Source organism: Mya arenaria, chromosome 4 (assembly GCF_026914265.1).
Source record: "Mya arenaria isolate MELC-2E11 chromosome 4, ASM2691426v1".
Lineage (NCBI taxonomy): Eukaryota > Metazoa > Mollusca > Bivalvia > Myida > Myidae > Mya > Mya arenaria.
This window is the reverse complement of record NC_069125.1, coordinates 42627204-42654704: the sequence shown is the minus strand read 5'-3', so window position 1 is coordinate 42654704 and position 27501 is coordinate 42627204. Positions and strand designations below refer to the sequence as shown.

The 27501-nt window shown below is 35.7% G+C and overlaps 1 protein-coding gene and 1 pseudogene across 1 annotated transcript; one reads left to right on the top strand and one right to left on the bottom strand.

Annotated features, from left to right (window-relative positions):
- LOC128231381 (kinesin-like protein KIF21A) overlaps positions 1-14507 on the top strand; it is a 31574-nt pseudogene extending 17067 nt beyond the window's left edge.
- Positions 14508-25034: 10527 nt separating this feature from the next.
- LOC128230815 (probable G-protein coupled receptor 19) lies at positions 25035-26880 on the bottom strand. Its single transcript, XM_052943257.1, has 2 exons — positions 25855-26880; positions 25035-25184 (listed from the first exon to the last, which is right to left on the bottom strand). The coding sequence occupies exons 1-2, from the start codon at positions 26878-26880 to the stop codon at positions 25035-25037; spliced, it is 1176 nt and encodes a 391-aa protein (XP_052799217.1).
- Between the last annotated feature and the right edge of the window lie 621 nt (positions 26881-27501).

Genomic DNA, 27501 nt, shown 5'->3' with positions numbered 1-27501 from the left:
ACTGAATCGACAATTTCACATTTAATGCTTGCTTTTGGATTAATTTGTCATCGTTAACTTTCAACGTTATAAATAAGCTTTCTTTATCATGGTAGCTTGTTTATTATGTCTGATATGCAAGGGCTGTACCAGCAGACATTATTGCATAATAAGGTAGTTCTTATTACAGAAACATAAGATAAATACATATAATACAACTTGTTCAGCAATTTCCCACGTATTGTAGAACAACGTCAATAAGTAAGTTAAACTTACCCTGCAGCTGGCTCGGTCAGTAAGGGTGACATTGTTTTTCTGTTAGAGGCTTCTATCAGGGGCCTGGCAGCTAGTTTGAGTTCAACATTAAATAATCTCTTACCTGAAGCTTTATGAGTACTGTGATGTTTACGTTGACAACTACTCACATATATGCCACCGGGGGAAGGGCATATTAAGAGAGTAGTAACTATTACTGGAACTGCCCCTATCTTTGAGTTGTTTCGTTATGCTGAGAGTTGCAGTATGGTAAAGTTTAAAGCGATAGGGACCCTCTCACATGTTATTGATAGACATCTGAAAACTGTCAAGTCAATTACTGCTACTAATGACCTAGCTTTAAATTGTTTTGTTTACAGTGGCAGTATCGTTACGGCTAGTGCGAGGTTAAGCATGAAGCAGTCAGGACCACTCACATGTTCACAGGTGGTCGAGGGACATCTCAAGGCTGTCCTCTCCGTTACTGCTACTGATGACCTCCTTTTCACCAGCAGTAAAGGTAATGCTGTCCATAAGAAGAAGATAAGATAATGGCTGTGGGTGTGACTGTGGAAGAGTGTATAAAGAGTCTGTCCGCTTATTCTTTCCTTCCGTCCTTAATTAAGATCTAGAAAATGAGATCATATTGTTCATGCATGAAGTCTGGGATGATTTCATAAGCTTCAAATATGGATAAATCCGGTTATTACAATTTGTGACTTGATGCAGTGTATGATATTAAAGAACTTATTGTATGGGTAATTAAACAACTTCTATTTATGGAATTAATTTAATCTGATATCTATTAGTACAAACTCTCTGTCTTAGAGTTCTTAAGAGATGATCAAAGAAAAGAGCAATGGTACACCTTTCTGGTATGAAAAACACAGTTATAGGCCTTTAAGAGCATCATCAGAGGCTTTAAAAAAACACCTTTATTCACCTTTTATAAAACACTGTTTTATGCCTTCAAAAACACCTTAATCATTTAACACCTTTAAATCATTGAAGGCAAATTAAAGCACTCTAATGGGTATTTAAAAAAACACTGTCATAGGCCTTTAAAACACCATTATGTGCCTTTAAAAACATCATTATAGGCCTTTATAAACATCATTATAGTAGTTTATAATGATCATTATAGGCCTTTATATACATCATTATAGTACTTTATAACCATCATTATAGGCCTTTATAAACATCATTATAGTACTTTATAACCATCATTATAAGCCTTTATAAACATTATTATTGGCCTTAATAAACACTTCACCTAGCAATCACATTCAAAATCAAATTATACACCTAATTATCTGTCCTTCACAGACCGTACGGCGCGAGGTTGGGACCTCCAAACAGGGAAACAGATTCACCTTCTACCCGGGCATCCAAACAATGTGAATGTGGTCAAGTACAGCCCGGAACACCACCTAGCCTTCACCGTCTCACAGTCTTACATCAGTGTGTGGGACACCCGACAGAAATCTTGTATTAAAACTCTCAAGTAGGTCTTAGCTTCTGTCTTATACTGTGATGATAGTTGGCTTGTCTGTTATACAGGAAAAATGGGGTAAAGGTAACTGTCATATGTTTATTGTCATAATAGTTGGCTGATGCGTTATTGTCATGCAATACTTGAGGAAAACCCTTACAGATAAATATATATTTTTCTGAAAATGATTAGTTTTATATATTGTCTTCATGATCTTGATCTAGCTCAAATTTCTCGAGAATTCTTCAGATTCATAGGCTTAAGTATCTTATTTCATTAAGCCAAATTACCTACTTTAACTTGTTATTACATTATAAAAAATAGTTTATTTTAATAATTATGAAGTTGATTTCTTTCAAAGGACTCAAAAATAGTTGGCTTGGCATATAACCTTAATTAAATTTTCACCTTCATAATTAAAATAAATGCTATAATAAGAATAAGAACCAATAACAAGTGGCAAAAATGGACATGATCAGTGTGGAAAGATACCTAAAGTGCTTCTAATATGGGAGAAAACTAGTTTTATTTATCACATCTCTACGATGAAACAGGGCAACTGTGATCGCAGTTTGTGAATATGTGAAACAACAGCTTGCTCCTCTCCACTTTATGTTATAGTTAGCGTTTATTTTTCATTCTTCGAAACAGTGAAGTTTGCAGGCCAGGGACCGCCCAATATCGACTTCATTGTTAAGAAAACCAAAAATAAATGTTAAATGTCTTAGTGTTGAGCGCAAAATGCCTCTATACTAGCTAGCGCACAAGCAAGAGTTTCTAAACATCCTACTCAATAAAACAAATTAATGGTTAAAAGTCGAATTTTGCGGTTGTAATCTGCTTAATGGATTTTAGTTGTCAGGGCTAGACACCAGAATCTGATTGTCCAAAAATCGGAAAATACAGTATTTCCTCAAAACAATCCTAGAATTATCAATGCGAGCTAGTAGGAGGCCAATAATACATCACTTGACATGGTGAAAATAATAAACGCAACAATTATGTTGCTGTTCCACATTTAAAATAGTGAATAATGGTTTCCCAGTTTAAATGATATTTTTTATGAGTACATATAAATAGGCTGACGCTATTTTAAACTTACTGGGATTTATGAGGTAGACAACCCTAGTAAATTTCGAATTGGAAAAATTAGCATAATTTGGGAAAGATGCATCATAATTTGAGAAAGATGCATCATAATTTGGAAAAGATGCATCATAATTTGAGAAAGATGCATAATAATTTGAGAAAGATGCATCATAATTTGGGAAAGATGCATAATAATTTGGGAAAGATGCATCATAATTTGGGAAAGATGCATCATAATTTGAGAAAGATGCATCATAATTTGAGAAAGATGCATCATAATTTGAGAAAGATGCATGTGTTGTAAGCAATGTGATGCATCACTAAGTAAGATTCATTGCGATGTACACAATGATATTAATTTTATGTAAGCTTTTGACAATTATCTTTTTTTTCTTGCAGTTGTTTTTAAATGATTAATTGTGAACCTGTCAAGTGATCCCATTGGCTGAGGCATGAACACTTACGTTACATGTTGTATAAGACATGTGCTGCCTATTTTAACTTTGTATATGAGCTAGATTTTGACCGAGGATTGGTGGAAGAAAACAACTCCTATTTGTCATGTATTAAAGACTTCACAGCACACCTGTGATCACTGTAGGGGATATGTGATATAGCAGCATGCTGGCCTCGATAAATGAACATTATGTAATAATTATTGCATAAACCCTTCCTTTGGCATAAGACTGGTGCAGCCCAACTGCTGAATTCAATGTTTAGTTTATTTTATATTTTTACAAACATTGTGAAGAAAGTTCTTTTAACTTATACTAAGTCACTGTTGTTTGTATGATGTTGCGCAAGAGTGTGTTCTTGAGTTGTGGAAACCCTCTTGTCCAGCTTGGTGACCAACCAACCAAACTCACATTGGCTTGGAATCAAAAACGGGTCTCCTTGTTGAGAAACCAGTGTGCTAACCACTGGACTGGTCTTTAAACACAGCCTTTTTGAACATCATTATGTGCCTTTATAAACACTATAAGAGGCCTTAAAACATCATTATAGGCTTTTATCAACACAATTATATACCTTTATAATTTGAATCCTTGGTGAGAAGCCACTGTGCTAACCACTGCACTTACTGGACAATCAATTCAATGTTTAGTAAAGTGAAAACAATATAACATACAAAGTGTGACTGTGAATACTTCTTTACTAGCCAGCATGCATACCTGAGCTTCTTAATAACCTATTTAATAAAGACAGCAATAACGTATTGTAAAAATAGGATAAAGAGGCTTTCCAAATGATTTACTGTGAATTCTGCCAGTCATTCCATTAGCAGAGGCATGAGCATAAACACTTTTGTCACATGGTGTGTAACTGTGGTGCGTCAAATTATCACTTTGAATATTAACTTTATTTTGACTGAGGATGTTTGTGATTTCTACTATCTATATGTCAGTTCTTGTAAGTCGTTCCTATTTGCCTTGGATGTGTTTTTTATAAATCTGTTCCGAAACTAAATAAAACAAGGTCTTAATTGCTGAGAAGTTAAGAGTGGTCTGGTGGTATAGGTATCTGCTTTTGGACCAAGACATCCTGAGTTTTGAACTTACCAGGGGCACTTTTCCATATCCTTTCAAACTGGAAACTTAAGTTTCCACCCAAGAAACTGACATGAGTGGTGTGTAAGCTTATTTATACTCGCAGGCCTTGCCCATTTGGCGAGTGCTCCGATAAGACTGTTAGTCATTTTAGGTTTTTTGGAGCATAGTGCACAGACAGAATGTAACCCTGGTGAGAGCTACCCTGGTCCTTTAACGTGCACCATTGTATAGTACTGTCATACAAGATCCTCATTTAACGTCCCTCCCAGAAGACGATTAGTATTGTAAAGTGTTGCTGCTGGGAGTTGAACCTGCGACCCTTGGATTGACAGCCAAGTATGTAGCCTCTAGACCATGGATTTGCCACCAACATGAGTGTGTTTCATAATACATAATTTTTTTATATAACTATCAACATAAACATGTAAACATGATTGTATCTATATAAGTCAAGACCCTTCCTATACTTAAATAGATGCTGTAGGAATTCCCATTCCGTACAGGTTGTCATTAAGTTAAGTGATTTTGCTAATTTTCACTCTTCATTGATTATATCCTAAGAATAAACAGGCTGGTTTTCTTGATTTCATTTATTGCGTCTGCTTGTACTTTGTCATAAAGAAAGTGGTTGATGAACTGATTCTACGGATACATTGACACATTTATTTTTTGGAATTAGATGTACTACTGCTAACGATACAGAGAGTAAAATTATGGGTTCATAATGAGTTGTTATGATAGATTTGTCTTTCATCAGTATGGATAAAGTCTTAATAAAATTGGTAATGATACAGTAAGTATCAACCTGTACTTGATCACATTTTTTCCAATTATATACTATATGACCCAAGGTTGTAGAAATTTAAAACATCAATCTTCATTAATCATTGAATTTTTTTTAAATAATGCCAATTTGCAAGGTCTTGTTAGCTTGTCTAGTTTTTCGAAAGTCAAATGTCAAGGAATTGTTTATTTTGGTTTCCCCAGAGGTGTTAACATTTTTGTCACTAGAGATGTTCTGATGATCGATTGTAATCCAAAATTAATTGGTTTGGCCTGAACAATCCATTATATTTGGTAATGATCAATTATCGATTCAACGAGGGAGATTTTTTTCTTCTTTCCTCTCGTTACTATCTTTCGGTTAATTTTTCGCAATTATCTCCTTTGAGTTCATTTATACATTCGGAAATGTTCTTTTGTTTAATATCATTAACAATATGGCTGGCACCAAAAACAACACTAAATAACTTCAAACATACACATAACATAAGCATAGTTATGAAGTATGTGTTCTTGTACAACAATAAAACTGCTATTAAGCTATTGTCAAAAATCGATTTTACTACTGATAATCGTCAATCTGGAACCCATTCCCAACACTAGTTGTCACAAAGCTGTGCAAATACTTAGAAACCATATGATTTTTATATGAACTTGGTATACGTTTATTATGGCACTTGAAACATGTGTTGTAAGTGTTGTACTTTCGCTTTAATACGTATTGAGTTATGTCCCATGATAAGAATATTATGAACTCATTCCTCTGCCTCAAGTTATCTTGTTTCTATGTTGTAGGAGTCTTCGTTTGTAGTTTGTAGTATACATTCATGATTTTAATTACAGTTCATCCGGACTGACCCAGGACGGTCAAGTGAGCACGTCAAGCGTACAGATTGACCTACCAATGGGCGAACACCACATCAATGACATCGCTCTCAATGCCAACAACTCCCTTCTGTACAGTGCTGCTGGAAACACTGTCCGGGTCTGGGACCTGAAGAGGTGTGTTCTATAGTCTAAGTTGATAGAAACTATTTTGATTCACATGCAATGCGATCCTGAATATGTAAGAAAATTTTTTGTCTGAGATTGTTAGGAGCTTTATAAAAAATATAGTCTGAAATTTTACAGTAAACACTGATTTTTGGTGAAAATAACTTTTTGTAGTTGTGTGATATTTCATGCATGATATTTCATGCAAAAAGTACATAAAATTAGGTTCCTATTTGAAGCTTTGAAGAGAAAGTTGAATCAGTCTACATTTTATCAACAATTTACAAGAGACAGACCTTAGACCCCGAATTATTGTCATTATTTTTTTATGCTACTCTGTTATAGGTTTGCAGCGGTGGGAAAGTTGAGCGGAGGCCACCAGGCAGCCATTATGGTTCTAGGCGTTGACCAGCAGACCTGATAAGGATGTCGTTATCACTGGCTCAAAAGACCATTATATCAAGGTATATTCCATACCCATAATTGATGGTCAACTGGTACATTGTTCTCTTTGGACAAGACAGGTAACATGGCTTGCGTTCAGTCAAGGTCCAACATGGTTTTTGACTTTCAAAAAAATTGTATTGACCAAAGACTGTTATCAATGACATTTTCATGTCTATTAAAAAAATATATGATGACATTCCTTTATACTTAATTTATGTGCATAAGTCTTAAACTATTCTTAAAATATAAGATCCCTGAATGGATTTTTAAGATATATTTTAGCTTATCTATTTTCGAAGAAAAAGGTCTCGGTATTGTGGAAACCATTGGTTATGATGGCATTTGCCTGGATGTGCATAAACTTGAATGATGGCAATAAATAAAACCATTAAAGATGATTTATTGAAACTCTGTACACAAGCTAGGAGACAAAGGTACAATGTACAGCAAGGCCTATTACTCTGGCTAATCGTCCAGTTATGTCCCTTGTTTGAATGAGAGAAAAAAACATACAAGCCTTGTATTTCATTCTCATGGGCTCCTGTAATTTTTAAAAAAGTGGACTTAAGTTTGATAGTTAATGTTCAATTTGTTTTATAAATGGTACTTGCCTCATCAGGAGAATTTTTATTCTTTTAACAAGATTAGCTGTTTGTGTGCTGTATGTGATATGGTAAAATGATTAACTAGTATTAATGCCATTTTCATGCTGAGCTGATAGAAGAGCTTTTACTCTGTTGTGTTTATTTGAAGAGGTATACTTTTATCAAACTTTCAGAGGGATATTATTGTGATTAAATGCTTGATAGAGAAAACATTCACCTTTGAAGAAGCCTTAAAAACAGCCATGGTTTCTCCATTTCCTGATCAATCAGTGACTGACAATAGAACAGCATCAATACCATATAGAAGTCAAATCCTGAGGGAGATCGCACGCACAATGAAGCATTTTATCCTAATTATTGTATTGTGGTTTCCTCAGCCTCGAGCTTATGTATGTTCATGAGAGTCAAGGTTGGAAAATTATTCCTTGAAATTAGTTGTTGGTGTATTTGTGATCAATAAGAAACAGTGCAATATGTCACGTAACATGCCCTGGTTGTCTGTAGTGTTCACTTAATTCCTTCCTCTCTGTTGTAAATGCAGGGCCTATTGAATCCTCATTATGTAATGGTCATTTTTAGCTCTACTGGCCAAAGGCCAGAAGAGCTTATGCGATGGTAATGTGTACGTAGTATGTGCATCCGTGCGGTCGTGCGTCTGTAAACAATTGCTTGTGAACACGATACAGTCTTCAGTTTTGATTGTATCTCAATGAAACTTGTACAGTATATAGATATCCATTAGAGCTCGGTTCCTTTCGAAAACCAGCCAGATTCATCCATAAATGCCTAGATTATAGGCCATGAAAGTTTGTGCGTCCGTGCGGTCGTGCGTCTGTAAACAATTGCTTGTGAACACATACAGTCTTCAGTTTTGATTGTATCTCGATGAAACTTGTACAGTATATAGATATCCATCAGAGCTCGGTTCCTTTCGAAAACCAGCCAGATCCGTCTATAAATGCCTAGATTATAGGCCATGAAAGTTTTAAAGAAATGCTTTCTATTTTTAGCCAGGTCTGCATGAGCGAATTCTATTTTTAGCCAAGTTTACATGTACATGTAAATTCAAGTCTAGAGTTAAGGGAGACAATTTGCAAGTCTAGGATTTTGAGAGACAATTTGCTTTTTGCTTCTGCAGCTGAATTTGTGAATTACTCTGCCTTGTTCTTGTTAAAAGCCCAAAGGCCATTTTTTAGCTTTAAGTTCTGTAGTTTGCGCATTCATCTTAACAAAATTGGTTGTGAATGTTTAAGTTATGCACCTGGTGTCATTACTGGCCACACCCAGGGTTCACAGGTTTGGTAAACATAAATCTGGAAAGGTTTGAAAATCTTTTTGTGTGTTTGTGCATCCATCTCAGAACAATTGATTGTGAATGTTTGTTCAAATTGATCAATGTTGTCCTAGGATGCCCTTGACTTTGACCTTTTGACCAACTTTTTTTAACTTCTAAAACTACAGAAATTTTTACTATGAGTACAGTTTTGAAAGCCTTTTTTTTGTCAGATGACTTTTACTCGGCACATATTAAAATAGTTCATGCAACTAATCTGCTTACAATACTTTCTGGGCTCAGATGTTGAACGTGCTACGTTTTCAGGTAACCCAAACACAAAACATAAAGTATATGTCTGTTGCCTTTTGCCCATACATACATGCTCTGGATTGATATGACCACCAAAGCCATGCCAGTAGAGCATAGGCCCTTTTGGGCCTCTTGTTAATTTTTACTTCACTAAACCGCTAATTCTGCACTAAGCTGAGTAGGCGCAAATGCCTCTATACTAGCTAGCAAGCATGCTGGAAACACTTCATAACTCAATTAGTAGACCAATTATGATTAAATGAGGCTTTGCGGTTGTTTTTGTCACAGGCAGTCTAAATATTTAGATTAGAATCCATTGAAGGCAATACAATGATGTCTGAATCACATGACTTTATTTGTACATACCTTAATATATCACCTTGCCCCAAATTGGTATTTGAAGTGAGACCAGAGAGGTTTGGATGGTCACACCCAAATAATAATTGGAGCCTTCACACTTTGTGAAGTAATACCTCTTATTCTTTATTTTTCATAATAGAATCTCTTCCTACAGGTTTTTGAAGTGCAACCCGAGGGAGAAGGGGTGCTTTACGCCCAAGTTATAACCTGGAACCGCCCCACTATGATGGTATTCAGTCCCTCGCTGTGCAGGGCAATACACTGTTCTCTGGATCCCGGGACTTTTGCATCAAGAAATGGGATCTAAGCAATCACAGCCTTGGACAGGTGAGATTGTGTTTGATACTTGTAGTTTGTAAAGAAATGGCACGATGATGTCTTGAGATTTGTTTTGCTTCAAATGTTTGTTTATGAATAAGCTTATTTTAATACACATTGTAATCATAACCAAATGTAAAATTGGTATTTGGTCACGAAACGGGTAAATCTGATCTTGAGATGAGCAATGAAACTGTGCATTTGTATACAATTTATTAGTTCGTTAACAATGTTTTGTAGGCATTGCACATTTAGCATTCGTAATTCATCCTTTAACATAAATGTGTTAAGGTGATTGAGAGGATCCTAAGAACACTTAAAAATAGATATTTTGTAATTTTTGTTTATTAATTGCAGAGTTGATCTAAGAAAATTGATTTTTTTTCCTGTTTTGCAAAGCAAAACCACAGTCCTTCAACCTGTTTGCAAAACTCGACACATCAAGTCCTTTTTACCAGCAATTGGGAAGAACACATACATATGAAAAGGTTGACATTATCATCTTATTTCTCTTCACCCTCATAGTCCCTAAACTCGGCCCACAAGGACTGGATCTGTGCCCTGGACTTCCATCCAGGCTCTGGAGCCCTGCTGAGTGGGTGTCGGGCAGGCTACCTCAAGATGTGGAACCCTGAGACATGCACACAGATTGCAGAGATTCGGGCACACACCAGCCCCATCAATGCCATAGCCACAAACTCTACTGCCATCTTCACAGCATCAAAGTATGTATATGAACATGTGATATACTAACGTGCAAATATCATTCAGTCCTTGAAAATGGTTTGTTTTCAGTGGCTAGGCTGTCTCAACCAAATAGCCACACTTGAACTATTTAGGGAACCTTGAGTAAGAAAAACAATTTGTATTTGAAAAAAAAGTTACGGTATTGTCATAGCCTCATTTTTCTTTCGGCATCATTGTGAAAAAAATAAAGAACAATTTAATATTTTAAAAAGACTTTTGGAACACATGTTGCAAGGGACAATACGCATATTCAAATCAAGCACCATAACTCTTGTTATAACAATGGTCACGCCTTAGCCCTTGTTTGGCTTGAAAAACAAACAAAAACAGAGAAGTGTTCACTCTTGTGTTATAAAATTGCTGCTCTGTACCTATTCAGTGTAAAAAATCTGGGTCAGGCTACCTTAAAGAGTTAATATGGCTTTAAAAATGTACATGTGATGCATATACATTTTGTGAACAAATATGTGACTAAAGACGTCCTACACCAGCCTAACTTAGGATTATAGGTATTTCTATGCAGAGTGGCATTAATTTGTTTCATTAACTTCAATAAATAATTCTGCACATGTTTGAATTATCAAAAAACCTCTGATCCTTTAACCCTGGGGACAGGAAATAAACTGTTTTCTCATTTTAACAATAGACAATGAAAAATAGATTGAAAATATGTATACTGTCTTACATGTATATTAAATCTTTTTACAATTTTGCTTAGATGCATTGTATGTCGTCCTCAAGCAATTCATTCCAATGGAATTAGTCCTGATTCTTAGAAAAACGGGAAACAATGTCAGTAATATGATTCAATCTCAAATTATAATTATGCCTTTCCCAAGGATCAGAGATTTTATGTACCTGAACACTGCCATATTTATCTTTTATAATATCAGTACCAGGTTGCACTCAATTAATTCCTATAATCCCTGGAAGTAAATCAGTCCCTCATGTTTATCAGAAATTTCTTTCATAAAACACTGTTCTACTTTGCTCCGTAGCTCTCTATTTGTGTCATTACATGTACATTGTTACACATAGTTATCTAATAAAATAGAAAAGCTGGAATCACCATTTTAGTAGTCTCAGTGCAGAAACCACTCTGGATTATCGATCAAATGTATTAATTTCCCAACATTTGTAACTGAATTTTCAATTTTCAGCTTATTGTTACTGCCTTAGTGAATGGAGTGGGTTTTTAAAAAAAAAAAACTTGCCCATAACTCAGCAACTATTCAAGATATTTCTAGAGACAATAAGCACATGTACAGCAGCACCCATAACTCTGGCCTTCACAATGGTACAGTTATGCCTTTTGATTGACAGAAACAAAAACCCAGAAACCCACAAGCTTCGGGTGTTCCCTCCACATCATACTTATTCTATGTATGCTCTCACTGGTGGACATGTACCACTTTCACATCAAACTACCAATACTAGCAAATACACATGATGAATTACAGTGGAAAGTTACCCATTATGGTAGAACTTTTCAGTTTTCAATGAGTGTATTATATCCTGTATATCAACTGTATACATGTTATGTTAATGTACGTAATGTACAATACAATCGATCCCCTTTGGCTCAAATACGCTTGGATCAAATTCCTCCTTGGTTTTGAACTGGATTTAAAGCACTGATATCTTTAACCTGAAGGTAAGAATTACTGCTTGGCTCAAATTTTTCGATTCTCGAGGTTTTTTCACCAGTTAATGGGAGTTCAGGCCAACGAGGTTCGATTGTACATGTATATTTTCTTGGTTTGAATGCTTTGACCCTGTCCTATATTTCCCCCTGAAATATGTTGTACCATATATGTGTATATTAAAATTTGTTTGAATCATTTTACAGCGAGGGATTGGTGAAGGTTTGGCAGGTCAGCTGATGCTTACATAGCCAGGATGCTGTGCCTTTAGATGGCTTCACTCCCAACCCCTTCTTCTCCTTTCGCCAATCTTAGTTCTTTTCAGCTTATGGTGCTATTCCTTCACAGCTATTGTAGACAGCAAACATTGTACCAGTTGTTTTTTGTGTGTAAAAAATATTCAAGCAGTGAGTGGCCTTTCTTCACAGAAGTGCATGGTTTTTGCTTACACGAGGATGTCATAGTAACGCCAGTGTTTTTTAACCAGATTTCTATCAATTTCAATCAATAGATAAGCTAGAATTTCAATTTGTTTAATTAGACGTCTCCTTGTTGGCCTAAGGGATTATGTTTATTGGAGAATATGAACAAATGTGATAATGATAAAAGCGAACCGCTGGGTCATGTTCCTGGAGTTAAGGTTACATGTCATAATCTATTCTCTGTTTTAAATGGACATAAACTTAGGTTATGATTTCATCTGTTCCATAAATGACTGATAATTATAATATCTTATGATTAAGAGAAAGAAAAATCATTGAGTTTCTAGTTTTTCAAAAATTGTATTAAAATGACAATCATCTTCCTCCGGTTCTGCTTTTTGTGATATTTGTTTTTATAATTAGATATTGTTTGTGACGAGATATATTGTTGCTTCAGAATATTTATTCACCTGTTTAAGTGAAATGAGATTATACTATATATATATAATGTTAAATGTTGTATTCTTGCCATTGATGTTCATCGCGGGTAAATGTTAAGTTTTCATCAACTCTATCTATAGACATGTACATTGTGAGTTATATATAATTGTGATTGAATTCCTGCTGTATAAAGATAACAGCGGCCAAAAGGACTTGTCAAGAAAGTCTTTTTCTGTGATATTGGACAATTGCATGTTAGCTAAATAATTGTGCTTGTCTATATGGTGTACTTTACTGCATTATTTTATTAATTTATTTCAGAAATAAAGGTTTTATTATTTAGAAAAATGCATTGATGCTGTAGAAATAATTAAGAGAACTATATATAATCTGATTCTTCTCTAGTTTAGAAAAGTGGGATGGTCATTAAAAATAGGCTTTTTGTCCGTTTTTTCATTTAAAATTACCTTTAAAATATTAATCCGAGACTGCAATCAGATTTTTTTTCCATACTGCTTTGTTTCATCGCACATTATATGCAGCTTTGCTTGAGTTGATAGAAAACAATATATAACCTTTGTCTAATGAACGGATATGGACATTTAAAGTTATGCTGTAATATGGTTGTATTAAAAGACTTGTCATTGAATATAGGCCTGATTGTTCTGAATTTTGTTAAAGTTAAAAATGTTATTACTGACATCATTTTTTAACTTTTAGACTTGAAATATTTAAAATTCTACTTGTTTCTTTAATTATAAACAAGTATGACTAAAACATTTGTCTAAAATATTAACCTATAATTATTATTTTTTTATTAATACATGTAGGTAAATGCCACAAAATATCACTTATATCATGTGCTTTTCTAGCTTTGATCATTTAAGTCAATTGAGTTAAACAAAATTATGCAAAATAATGCATTAAAACTTAATGAAAAAAATAATAATTTAAAGCATAAGCCTATATTGTTCTTGTTTAACAAAGTTCGGAACAATCTGCCCATTGCCTCATGAAGATTTAGATCACTTTACCTTCTGTAACCTTTGCTTGTTTCTAGTTTCTGATTTCTTTATTATGATCATTTGGTTTTATATTTTGTTGCTGATTTTAGCATGTCTAAATATTGTGTTGTTTTTCTCTATTCTTCAGTGACAATACAGTGCGAATCTGGCGCCATAGAAATGCCGGGTCTCAGGATTTCCTGAGCGATAATGCTGACACGCCAGCCTTGATAACAGACAAAAACACTGTCACTCTTATTAGCTAGCATTAGCCTTTTGTACTTTGTGAAATATTAAGAAACATCTCTTTCTTTCGGTGATTATTATTGAATAAATAATCTCTAATTTCTAATACCGTAGAATGCTTGAATTTTGCTGAACTCACACAATGTAATAAATACAATGTTTCTGAAAGAGAATATATACATTATATTTTGGAAAAGGCACAGGGTTACCTGGAAGTAATTCATATCATTATGGCACCATTCAAAAAAATATATATATATATTATTATAAACCTATTCAAGCTGGTCAAATCACAAATACCATGAAGATTAAATGACCTGACAAAAATAAGTCATCTTACAGAACATGCATATCAATGGTACAATTAAACTAAACATAGTTCTTGATTTTTTTTGTTACTAAATATATTTTATAGCTGTTTGTTTTCTTATACAATCTAATCCTGTTTTAACTCAACTCTTTTTTAGTTTCCTGTAAACAATATTCATTCAACTGCCAGTAATTTCGGCTAGTTTAGGAGGTAGTTTATTGCAATTCAAAAACACATGTTAATGATACACATGTTAATGATTTTTTTTTATTTACTTAGTTTTGTTTTTTATGTGTACAGCATGTGTGTTTTTAAAACACATGTGCTTTAAATGCATTTGTATTATTATATAAGCAGAATGAATTACATACTTGGTGCACACGGGGGACCATATTAATAGAATTCTTATCCCTAGACATGGCTCATTGATTCCACTCCATATATCGACCAATTATTTTTACAGTCCAATCAAAACCTTTGGCTTGGACATTTTGGATATAACTAACTGAAAATACCAAATTGTTTTGGAAACACATATCTGTTTATTATGATATGGTTTTCCTTAGAAGGACTAATTGATTGGATATTCAAATGTCATTTTCATTATTATGGGCATTATATAACTATGTCATTGTATGCTGGCCATGATGTCAGTTTGAAGACTGTAATGTCATAGTGGTTTAACATAAGGAAGGGCGACATACAATTATACAGTTCTCCTTAATAGTTAATACAGGTCAAGGTCACAGTGCAAGGGGACGTTACTCCATGTATTGTTATATGGATGATGTCAAAATGCCCCGATTTTATGACCTTGACCTTATGCAAGTGTCTCCATTTCAAGCACATGAAACATTTTAAGACCCCTTTGCACTCATTGCTGGCATTATTTCAATCAGAGATGGTGGAAAAAAATCTTTTGAACGTAATTATATAATCTAAAAAAAAATTGCGATAGCGTACTGATGTATTGCCAGTATAACCAGGGAATGTAATAAAATCACATAACATTAGATTGGATATAATGGACTCTGTAACAGATAGGGCTTATTTTCCTGTGTATGAATTAGTCTTGTAAAATGGTTTTCTTTTAGAGATAGCAGTGCTTTTATCGCTGTAAATTCTTTGAGAAAAATAATTAGGGCAAACAGAGGCATATATCAGATATGCCCAACTAGCTTTTACGGAAAGATACAGAAAATTGTTTTAAAAAAGTATGAAAGGTAGGTGGCACAAGAAGAGAAAATTAACCCATTTCACAACCATCTCCAAGGTTACTTGCTCTTGTTACACTAAGGGAATAAGGCCCGAAGTTTTTAAAAAAAATAATTGTGTAGATTAGTCTGTTGCCTTGGTTACATTGTGCAAAAGAACATTCCAATTATGTGTCTTATTGATGATTATTTTTCAAATTTGTCTCATACTTCAAAGTAAAGTTATAATTACCACAATACAGCATAATGTGTTCTGATCATATCAGGTCTCAACGTTCAGTTATTTACACCAATTTATGGTAACCATTTGCTTTGCTTAGATATGCTGTTCTATGTTTGTTTGAGTTGGCTTTTTAAGTAAGCATAATAGATATTTGTTTTCTTGCACCATTATACTCTGGTTTCATTTAGCTAGCTGTGTTGTTTTGCTTGTTTTAAAGTGCTGTTTTTGTTGTGATCTTTTTTGTTTTAGAACAAATATGAAGATCTGATTCAAACTCAAAAGGCATTTCGGCCGATTGTTCAGAACTTTCTTAAAGTTAACAATGAGATTTACGACACCGTTGTTAACTTTTAAACGTCATTTCACTAGATGATGTGCTCACATATTTAAATATAACCCGTATTTCGGAGACAGTTGTTTCAAAGCCTCAAATCCTGTGAGAAAAAACTGCAGATCACAAGTGTATCCATTAAACTTCCAGAGCAGTCAAGATTTCAAAGTTAGCAACGATGAGGTTCACAACGTTGTTAACTTTAACAGTTGTGAACTATCGGCACAATGTCTAACTAATGTCATTTCATTGCCAAGCAATTATATAAAACTTGGTTGTTTTTTGTTTGTTTAAAGTTAGCCAAAACATATTTTATTGGTCAATTTTAGTCTAGTAATTTCTCAAATCGTTTAAATGTGAATATAGCCTACTATAATAGAAGATGACATGTGAACAACTAAGTATTATATATATGCCATTTCATCTGTAATGCTGCTGTACTAGTTGAATTATGTGCTTAAAAACTTGTATATAATATACATATTAAGTATATAATATACATACATGCAGATAAATAATTATTATACAGTGTTAATTGTTGTTTCATGTTATTTTTTACTGTGTAAAAAATGTTGTGCCAATTTTTCATATAATGAACTAAATAGCTTGACACTTAAGGAACTGTGTTAAGAAGTAAATTAAATTGTTTTAAGTGAAATATTAAACTTTAAACGAAAAAATGGCCCAATTGCTCAGAGATTGCCGAGAACTTTGTTAAAGTTAACAACGAGATTGATGGTATCATTGTTAACTTTTCAAGGTGAACTATTTTAAGATGTGCTCATATATTTTAATGGAACAAGTAAAACTGAATCATTTGTCTCAACTCTTGTTAGGAACAATGCGGATCAGTGAACTTCCCAGAGCAATACAGATTTGAAAACTGACAGTGATGATGTTTACAATGTTGTTTACTGTAACAAAGTTCTGAACTACTGGCCACTGATGGTCAAGTTGTGGACCTCAAAATGATCATCATATGGGTGAATCTTGATGACATTTTGGGAGTAGAATATGGGTTTTAAAGTTCAGAATTAATCCTGAAATCTGGAAAGAAAGTTTTTAACTTTTGCTCCAACATTTGCACCCCAAAACAGTAGGAAGTACATTAAAATGAATATAATTGACTTTGTAAACAATTTTGAAAGGGTCTTATCCCCTCTACCCTGCCGCGGGCATGAATCTGTGTACTGTTACAGACCCCCAGCTATTTTTCAGGACTGACAAACATCACCTGTTAAAAACCCTGAAAAAGCATAACATAAAAAATGACACTCTGGCCTAATTTGTAGTACTACAATGTCCACAGTCTTGAACCAGGTCCTGTTTACATTTATGGTGGGACGTTGTTTGTTATTTTATTTTCTGGTCTCAAAATGTTTTTACAGTAGTTGTTTTAAACTATTTTGAAAACCAATGAAGTAACTTATTTGAATTTAAAACTTGTTAGTCATTGTTAACTCTACTCACTAATATTGATCTCGCAAAGATAAAATCTGGCTTACAGAGTAATGATTATGTTTTACTTATATTTAATGTTTTTGTTGCACAAAAGTATGCTTTTACATGGACATAATTATAAACCATATTATTATTAACCTTTTTATAGGTATAAAATATGAATATGTCTCTGGCTATGATGGTTTGCTTGAATGAAAAAAAGTAAAATAGCAGAGCCAGTACCAGATAATATTTATATGATTCATAATCTTGTGAATATGCAGAAGGGATAACAATAGAATGATTATTCTGTTTTATCTCCTCAAATGTAAGTAACTTTCCAAATGATGTATATACGTAATTCAAACATTTTACACACTGTTGTTAGCAATTGTAAATACTGATTGTTTTTGTTAATATAGTGATATGTTGTTGCTAATGTGATACTGTTTTCTACATAGAATTTACTACACACCGGTCATTATTGCATTGTCTGTTTCTCCCTCAATGTTGATAATCAAATCATAGTAACTCTTAGATTTTATTGAATGTATATATATACTGTGTGCACATCAATATGGAACAATTCATTAATAGTATTTTATTAATTATGAACATAAACAAAATATCATTCCATTAGAGGTCCAGCACTGAAGGGTGAGGTCAATGATTTTATTATATGCTTTTGGGCGGATTTATCAGTGAAATAAAAATGATACTTCTCTGTTTCACACAGTCAAAATATCAATTTGATATTTTACACTGTTTGCAATTTCAGCCTATTGTCACATTCAGATCAAACATTAGCATACACAGATCTGGGATACAATTTCAACAACTTCATTTCTGAAATGATATTCCTTTAGCATAAAATTTTGGTGCTCTTTCTTGAAAAATTACAACTAAATGTCATTTTATAGACTTTCTAGCATAAGATAAAAAGAAAAATTGTTTGCTTCAGTGTATGATTACAAAATATTTCACCGTGTGAACACCAAAAAGAAAAATATTTTACTTGTGGGTACACCAATCGTGTAAAAAATATCTCCTGCAAGTGTTCACCTATGTATGTAAAACAAGCACATACCCTTATTTGAAATAGTATAACATGAATAACATTATATTATGATATCTCAGAGTCTGATATTCTGATTTACCATGCTATCATACAGTTGTTATGGCAACAGTAGAGTCAATTATCTAGCAGTTTCAGTCAGCCGGCCTTTGGAAATATTGTCTGATATGTTTTGTCAGCAGTGAAATTTTTGATTCTGCAGTATGGTTTGTTTATCAACATTGGAGGACAAAAGAGTGTTAACCATATGTCTCATAGAATGTGTTTTGTTTGTTTTAGTCTTCAGTAGAACTGTTTTCACGCATCTGGTTGCCAAGGGATGCCCTGTGTTTGGTTTCCTTTTTGTAATATTGCTAGGATCGTTATGTAATATTGCTAGGATCATTATGTTATATTGCTAGGATCGTTATGTAATATTGCTAGGATTATTATGTAGTATTGCTAGGATTATTATGTAATATTGCTAGGATTATTATGTAATATTGCAAGGATCATTATGTAATATTGCTAGGATCATTATGTAATATTGCTAGGATCATTATGTAATATTGCTAGGATCATTATGTAATACTGCTAGGATCATTATGTAGTATTGCTAGGATTATTATGTAATATTGCTAGGATTATTATGTTATATTGCAAGGATCATTATGTAATATTGCTAGGATCATTATGTAATATTGCTAGGATCATTATGTAATATTGCTAGGATCATTATGTAATATTGCTAGGATCGTTCTTCTTAGTCATTTTTTGCAAATTTTTCAAACTATTTAAAGTTGTGGCATGCTTTAAATTTGTTGATAAATAAAATGAAATACACAAAAATATGCCGTTTCAGACTAAAAATAGCCACATTTTGACCATATATCATTTGGTTGTTGGGGAGGTGCACATGTCCCCAATTATGCCTTCCTGCATTTGTAGTGTATCACAGCTTGGCATATAGTCAAATCTATTACAATAATATTAGAATGATCTGATTTTTAGATACGGAAAACAATTCATCCTCAATTTTAAAGGTTATTGATACATTTAATATGTGAAAATCCCAGTACCATTATTTTGATTTTCATTCCTATTATAAATTATTATTGTAATGATGTTCTGTTTGTGTTAAAGTTTGCCATCGTTTATGTATAGCCATTTAATGGGACCAAGATTATATTACTGACCAATATACCAATTTTGCTTATCTGTTTATATTGCCAATATAATATACTACTCATTAGCAGGGATAATTGTTAAGTTATTTGTATATTATTGTATTTGCTAAGGTTACTGTAATTCAAGAACATAATTATTAAGTTCTTACTGACAATAAAAAACATTCTATTTTGAATTGAGTTGTTATATTTAAAATGGATGTGTAGTTTCATTCAATGACATCTTCAATGTTTGTGGGTAAATCTTATCAAAGCAAATAAGTCATTATAAGGCTGCTTTTTTCCTTGCCAAACCAAAGGTTTTGAGAGCGGGATATTGTTTTGGAATTGTCCATCATTCCATGATTCTGTCCGTCCACCCCTCCGTCACGTTTATCTTGTCTGAAACTAAACCTTGGTAGAGATTGGTGAGATAATCTTCAAACTTTGTAAGAATGTCTCCCTTGATAAAATCTCGACCTCTTGTAAATGTATGTCACATGGGGTCAAAAACTAGGTTACAAGGTCAAATCTTTGGAACTAACTAGAAACATTATATTTGGTCCAATATATAATATTTTAATTGGCTCATGAAACTATATCAAAATGTTTTCCTTGATGAACTCTAGGATTAATTTGAAACTAGGTCATGTGGTGTCGAACACTAGGTCACTACATGTAGGTCAAATCTTTAAAAAAAGGTTAGCACCATACTAGAGGCAAATTTTCTGGTCCTATATTTATGAAACTTAATCAGAAAGATTTCCTTGATGAAATCAAAGGCTAGTTTAAAACAAGGTCACATAAGTACAGAAGCTAGGTCACAATGTCAAATCTTTCAAAATCATGTCTGAAACCAAATATTGGTATTGATTGTCAGATTTTGTTCAAACTGATGTCCGAATGTTTCCCTTCTAACCTTGTGGGTCACAATGGGTCAACAACTAGGTCATTAGATCAATACTTAAAGAAACTTGTGGTACAAGGGGCAACATATCCACGCCAATATTCATATACACACAATGGGCATAGGAAAATCTTCGTAAAAGACGTGGTCAAGCCAAAGTGCGGCAAATGGGCGCGGGCAGATCTTCATAAAAGGTAAGGTCAAGCCATGGTGAAGCAAATGGGCGCATTAAAGGCGAGCGAAAATCATTAAGCAGCTATAGGACGCGGGCAGATCTTTATAAACGGTGTGGTCAGTCCATAATTCAGGCAATGGGCGCTGGCAGATCTTCATAAAAGGCGTGGATAGGCCATAATGCAGATATTGGGCGCGAACAGATCTTCATAACCGCGAGGCCACACTATAGTGCAACCAATGGGCGCGGCAGATATTCATAAACTAAAAGAAGCAACAAACATCCACATGATAAGGTAGGTGGCTTTTTGATGTGGAAAGCCTATCGGATGGCTCTATACATTGCACTTGATTTGAAATTTAATTTGTATATTTGGGTGGAGTTAAAGCCACGACCACTCGATGATTCAAGGCCATGAACGGCTAAGAGCATTAGCCAACAGTAATCAATTTATATTTTACATGATGGTCGATATCTGAGTCGAAATGTAATCAGTGAAATCTAAGAAATTAATTAATCAACTTTTGTCTTTGTACTCATTTTAGTTCCACGTATATTTTGCACGTTTCCAGATACGAGCATTCTGTAATTACATCGAGTCAAATTGGCTGAAACAATATACCAACTGTGCGCTCTTGTCTGTGGAAATAAATAAAAAAAAAACATCTTTTAAAATTCCGACACCATACTTGATGTTAAACCTATATTGTTTGCCTCAAGGGAAGAACATGTTCCAAGTTCTCTGACCCTTCGAAACCCAACGTCAAATCTTTGAACCGGCACGAGTCACTTTTATTAAAATAATTTATGATAATATCTGAGTATTGCTTCTTTTTCCCGACCCTGTGGTGTAGCTATATTTTACGTTGCCTTGTTGTATAAAAGAGGCCCGCGCAATTCTTAGAAACGAATTGGCTAAGCCTGACGTCATTCAATCCATAAAAATGCAATTGTTGGGAGTGTCATACACACAATCTTTCGTTTTCTCGCTCGATTCGCTCGATCGCCATTCGCATAATGTATCCATATCATATTTATATTATTGCTTGTCAAAGGTATTAGTATGTGTTCTATATTTATTTTTGCTTGCAACCTCCGCATACAATGCCCGGGAATATAACATTTTTTGTATTTATTATTGTGAAAAACGCTCTGAACCCATCCTTAGGTAGAGCTCTTCCTGAAACCCTACCATAAGGGCCACCACATTTATGAACTGCTATTCATTGTTTTCGGACGTTTTATGCAACATTTAAAGTGAATAGACTTCGGAAAACCATTTCAAAATGAAGCGGTATACCAATCGAAAAAAATCCAGATTCCATGGCAGAGTGGGAGGGTGGACCGACTTCCCAAAGGCTGCGTCTGTTTCATTTATATTCATACCGGGGAGGAGGGGGGTGGGGGGTAAGGTCCCTGCCTACGGGTTACCGTTCTGAGATTAGAATTGTTCAATGGACAAAGACAAAATTATCGCTGGTTCGTAGATACAAAACTAAATACTACCGTCTGCAAATTGAGAATTTGAAGCATTTAGTAACGCCCCCACTAACGTCAAATCTAAGCACGGTTCTACCCTGGTTATAACTTCATCCAAATACCGGGTAGTTTCAATCAAAGAAATGAGAGGCTGCGACTTCATCCGTGTAGCTACCTGTTCTGGTTGGGGCGGGTTTATTGGGCGCTATAAAATGGCCTTACCATCGGTGAAAAACTGATTGACAAGCACGTTTAAGTTTCAAGCAACGTTTATTGCGTATAAACATTATAATTATTAACCAGAAACAAACAGAAACAACAAATTCTTTAACAAAAACATAAACAAATTAAATGCAAGGCAATGTTGGATATAATTGGGCAAGGTGTTCGTGTATTGAGGCACTATAGTCTGGGGTTTTCTTCAAAAAGAAACAATAATAAAATAACAAACAAGAAATGCCAAATTTGCTGAACGAATTAAAATGGAGATATGTTGGTTACCAGTGCAATAAGTCCATACAAACAGCCGCTTTAGAGTCTTTGACTATTTTTGTTTTGGTGACTCGACGCTGTTTAGGGAACAAAATGAATATACAAATGATACAAAAGTCCACCATACGCGCATTATTGTGGCTTCAGTACAATATGAGGCATGCCCGTACAGTATGTGGCATGTCCGTACAGTATGTGGTATGCCCGTACATTGTGTGTCATGCCCGTACAGTATGTGTCATGCCCGTACAGTATGTAGCATGCCCGTACAGTATGTGGCATGTCCGTACAGTATGTGGCATGCCCGTACATTGTGTGTCATGCCCGTACAGTATGTGTCATGCCCGTACAGTATGTGGCATGCCCGTACAGTATGTTTCATGCCCGTACAGTATGTGGCATGCCCGTACAATATTTTCCATGCCCGTACGGTATGTGGCATGCCCGTACAGTATGTGGCATGCCCTTACAGTATGTGGCATGCCTGTACAGTGTGTGGCATGCCCGTACAGTATGTGGCATGCATGTACAGTATGTTTCATGCCCGTACAGTATGTTTCATGCCCGTATAGTATGTGTCATGCCCGTACAGTGTGTGGCATGCCCGTACAGTGTGTGGCATGCCCGTACAGTATGTGTCATGCCCGTACAGTATGTGTCATGCCCGTACAGTATGTGTCATGCCCGTACAGTATGTGTCATGTCCGTACAGTGTGTGGCATGCCCGTACAATATGTGGCATGCATGTACAGTATGTTTCATGCCCGTACAGTATGTGTCATGCCCGTACAGTATGTGTCATGTCCGTACAGTGTGTGGCATGCCCGTACAGTATGTGGCATGCCCGTACAGTATGTGTCATGCCCGTACAGTATGTTTCATGCCCGTACAGTATGTGTCATGCCCGTAAAGTATGTGGCATGCCCGTACAGTATGTGTCATGTCCGTACAGTGTGTGGCAAGCCCGTACAGTATGTTTCATGCCCGTACAGTATGTGTCATGCCCATGCAATATGTGGCATGCATGTACAGTATGTATCATGAGATAAGTCATACAATAACAATACCCCTGATTGGGCAATATCATCAGCGTCTGGTGGAAATTACATTATCAGCTATAAGTCTGTCGAGCTTTGCAACACGGATGTCACGCAATGGTGATCCCTGTTGTCACACGTTATGCAACCAGGAAATTGTCAGTAACTCTGCATCTTAAAGATAGTATATCACATTGATATACTTTTATTTAAATTTCAACTGTATTGTGTTAACGCCTTGTGTCAGCAATGCTGCTTGGACACATATGACCTTAATTGCTGTGAAAAATGAACGTGTCGTGGTTGTTCTAAATGTTCCAACATAACTAGCATTACATTAATAGAACTGTTACAAAGTAATTCACAGCTAAGCATTTCTCGTGAGCGATGATAAGTTCATGTCGTTATACAAGAGCCAGAGATTTGTCACGTTTTTGCACCATCCCGTTTATGAGAACATGAGTAATTGTATGTATATATGTCATATAGCAAAAACGTCCAAACCCGATGGCGATGGATATACAACTCAGAGACATGCTCACTAAGCTCAAGACTCCCATATACCAATACTGCTCGCCAAATGGGTCTAACGTATAAGCCCAACACTCCATCCACCAATACTGCTCACTGAACGGGTCTAACTAAGTCTCCCATCCACCATTTGCCCCGCCGAATAGTTTAACTAAGCTCAACTCTTCCATCCACCATTTGCCCTTCCGAATAGTTTAACTAAGCTCAACTCTTCCATCCACCATTTGCCCCGCCGAATAGTTTAACTTAGTTCAACTCTGCCATCCACCATTTGTCCCACCGAATAGTTTAACTAAGCTCAACTCTTCCATCCTCCATTTTAAGCTCAACTCTCCTATCCACCTTTTCGTCCCGCCGAATGGTTAAACTTAGTTCAACTCTGCCATCCACCATTTGTCCCACCGAATAGTTTAACTTAGTTCAACTCTGCCATCCACCATTTGTCCCGCCGAATAGTTTAACTAAGCTCAACTCAACATTCCCATACATCATTAGAGCTCAACGAATGGGTCTGACTAAGCTCAACAGTCACACCTACCATCTACCATTGCTGTCGTAACGGGCCCGACTCGGAGGCGAGGGTCAACCATCCCATCATTAAACGGGGAGGAAGCCTTCACAGATACGTTCATTTCACCGGGAACGTCTTCTATGCCGATGGTGAAGTATAACCTCATCCAAGTAATCCTCTAATAGCGAAGGTTATGCATATATAGTCACAAATAGGTCGTTGATAGGCTGTTAGCGTCCATTGGCCAGGCCATCTTGTCGAGGATGGGGGTGCGATTGAACACGAGGGTGGGGCTATGTATGCCGCCGCGCCCATTCTCCGCCGGCATGATACCCACGTGGTTTTTCTTGCTCACCTGTAAGTAGGATATTGCCAATAAAAAGATACATTGATATTATCTATATAAAAGGTTATATCATTTTAAGTGCGTGAGTGATTTTGTTTTCTGAAGTTTTTGGTGAAGACCCCATATTGCTATGATTAGTTGCGACATGAAAATGGCGATCATGGAAAAATAAAAGTAGCAGCAATCTTTTGGCATTTATCTTAAAGTGATTGTACTGACATATTCAGTTATTTGTATCCGAGGGAATGTCAAATTTAAATAATATGTTTTGCTACTTTAAACACGTTGTTTACATATAGAGCTTTATGCTGGGTACCCAGTTTACACGTTTCAGTTTTGTAGAAAAAAATCGCATCTGTATAGAAAACATACGATCATATGAAATAGGTGGAGGATAAATTGTCCCCGCAAAAATACATTTTTTGTGAAGACGTCTTCGATAACAATTTCAGTTTAAAGAAAGTCGGTAAATTGTAATGAAACCGACTATTCGCACAGTATCTGAGCCGTGATTTTATCCGTTGACATTTGGAATACCTCGGCCATTTTTCATCGAAAACAACCTCTGACATTCTACATCTATATACATCCGAGGTTGTTTTCGAAGGAAAATGGCCGAAGTATTCCGAATGGTCCGCCCATTCTAACAATTAATGGGACACTGTGAGGTTTTCCGTACCTGAGAGGCATTAGTGATGGCGTACGTATGGCTGCGGTAGCACTTCATGTTGGACATACAGAACACCTCACGGCACCCCCGCCGGAAGTTCGAATTGTACATCATGTAGAGTAACGGTTTAAGCGTCGTTGTGAGGAAAATTAGGAGGAAGCTGGCGACGAATATGCTAGGATTTACGTATACTACGGAAGAAATGCTGTACCACAGTTGGACGATATAGTAAGGGGTGTGACAAGAGAGTGTCACCACCGTCACAATTATTAACATTTTTAACATCTTTACTTTTGTTCTTGGCACGGAATTGGATGTTCTCTTTAGACTACGGCGGTCAGTACTTGGAGTCCACACGTATCGGAATATCCGGGAATAAATCACAATAATGATTATTACAGGAATAAGGTATGTCAATGACACGAACAATGCACCGTAAAGTATTGCCATCCAATCTTTGTTTGGAACGTACGTCGGACAAACCGTCATATGGCCCCACGTTATTGTAAGTGGTTGGAAGAAATATATTGAAAATATACACACTGCAAACGATAACGTCCAGCAACTGACTATGAGCCGTTTCGCCGTCCCTCGCGTTATTTTAAAACTGAGAGGATAAATAATCGTGTAGAACCTGTCCACAGAAATGGACGCCAGGACAAACACACTTGTGGTCGGGGCGGATATCTGGACGAACCGGACGAGGCGGCACATGATGGGGCCGAGCAGCCAGCGGTTGCTTATCAGGCGGGAGGCGATGAACGGCACACAGAAGATCGTGAATAGGAGGTCGGACAGCGCCATGGAGACCACGAAGTAGTTGGTGGTAGACTGAATGCGGCGGCTCCGGTAGATGACTAGGCACACGAGCAGGTTGGCGGAGATGCTACACAGCCAGATGGCCATGAGCAGCGTGCACTGGATAGCGATCTGGTAAAGAGGCTGGCCCGCCTCCAGACCAGTCTCTTCGTACGTCTTACCGTGCAGGTCACCGGTCACCATAAATGATACAGTGGAGTTGAAACTCGATGTCATGATTTAATTACCGCGTTAGTCTTCTTCGATTGTTTCAACAAACTTTAGCCAAACTAAGTATTAGAATCATCTGCAGAGTTCTTGTCTCAAATTCACCTAAATCCTTTGACATATTTGTTACCAAAAAATGGCTTCCGTTTCCTATCGTTCGTATTAGTTTGTCTGAGATGGTTGAACAACACTTCATCCAAAAGTATGGATATTAAAGACGTTTGCCGAATAACAGCTTCAAATTCACCACATGTTACGAAGCGAAATCCTCGCCGTGTAGCCAAGAACTTTTTGCTCGAGTAATTCTGAAAAAAAGCAGCATTGTAATTCAAAAATTAAATCCTTTCGTAACGTATTCAATTCAGAATTATCCAGTATGCCGCACTAAACTTAAATAGCTAGGACGTCGTCAATCAAGTTCATGATATGACTAAACTTCCCATTGAAGCACCGCAATGCACTCGCGCTACCGGGTAATTAGAATAAGAATCATTACTGATACCCAGTCAAACAATATGTTTAATGTCACAACAATATTTTGCTCATTTGTAATATCAGATCTACCATAAATGTATAAATGCTCCCGTAACATGTACCATTCCCATTCCTATTACGTGTATTGTACTTGCG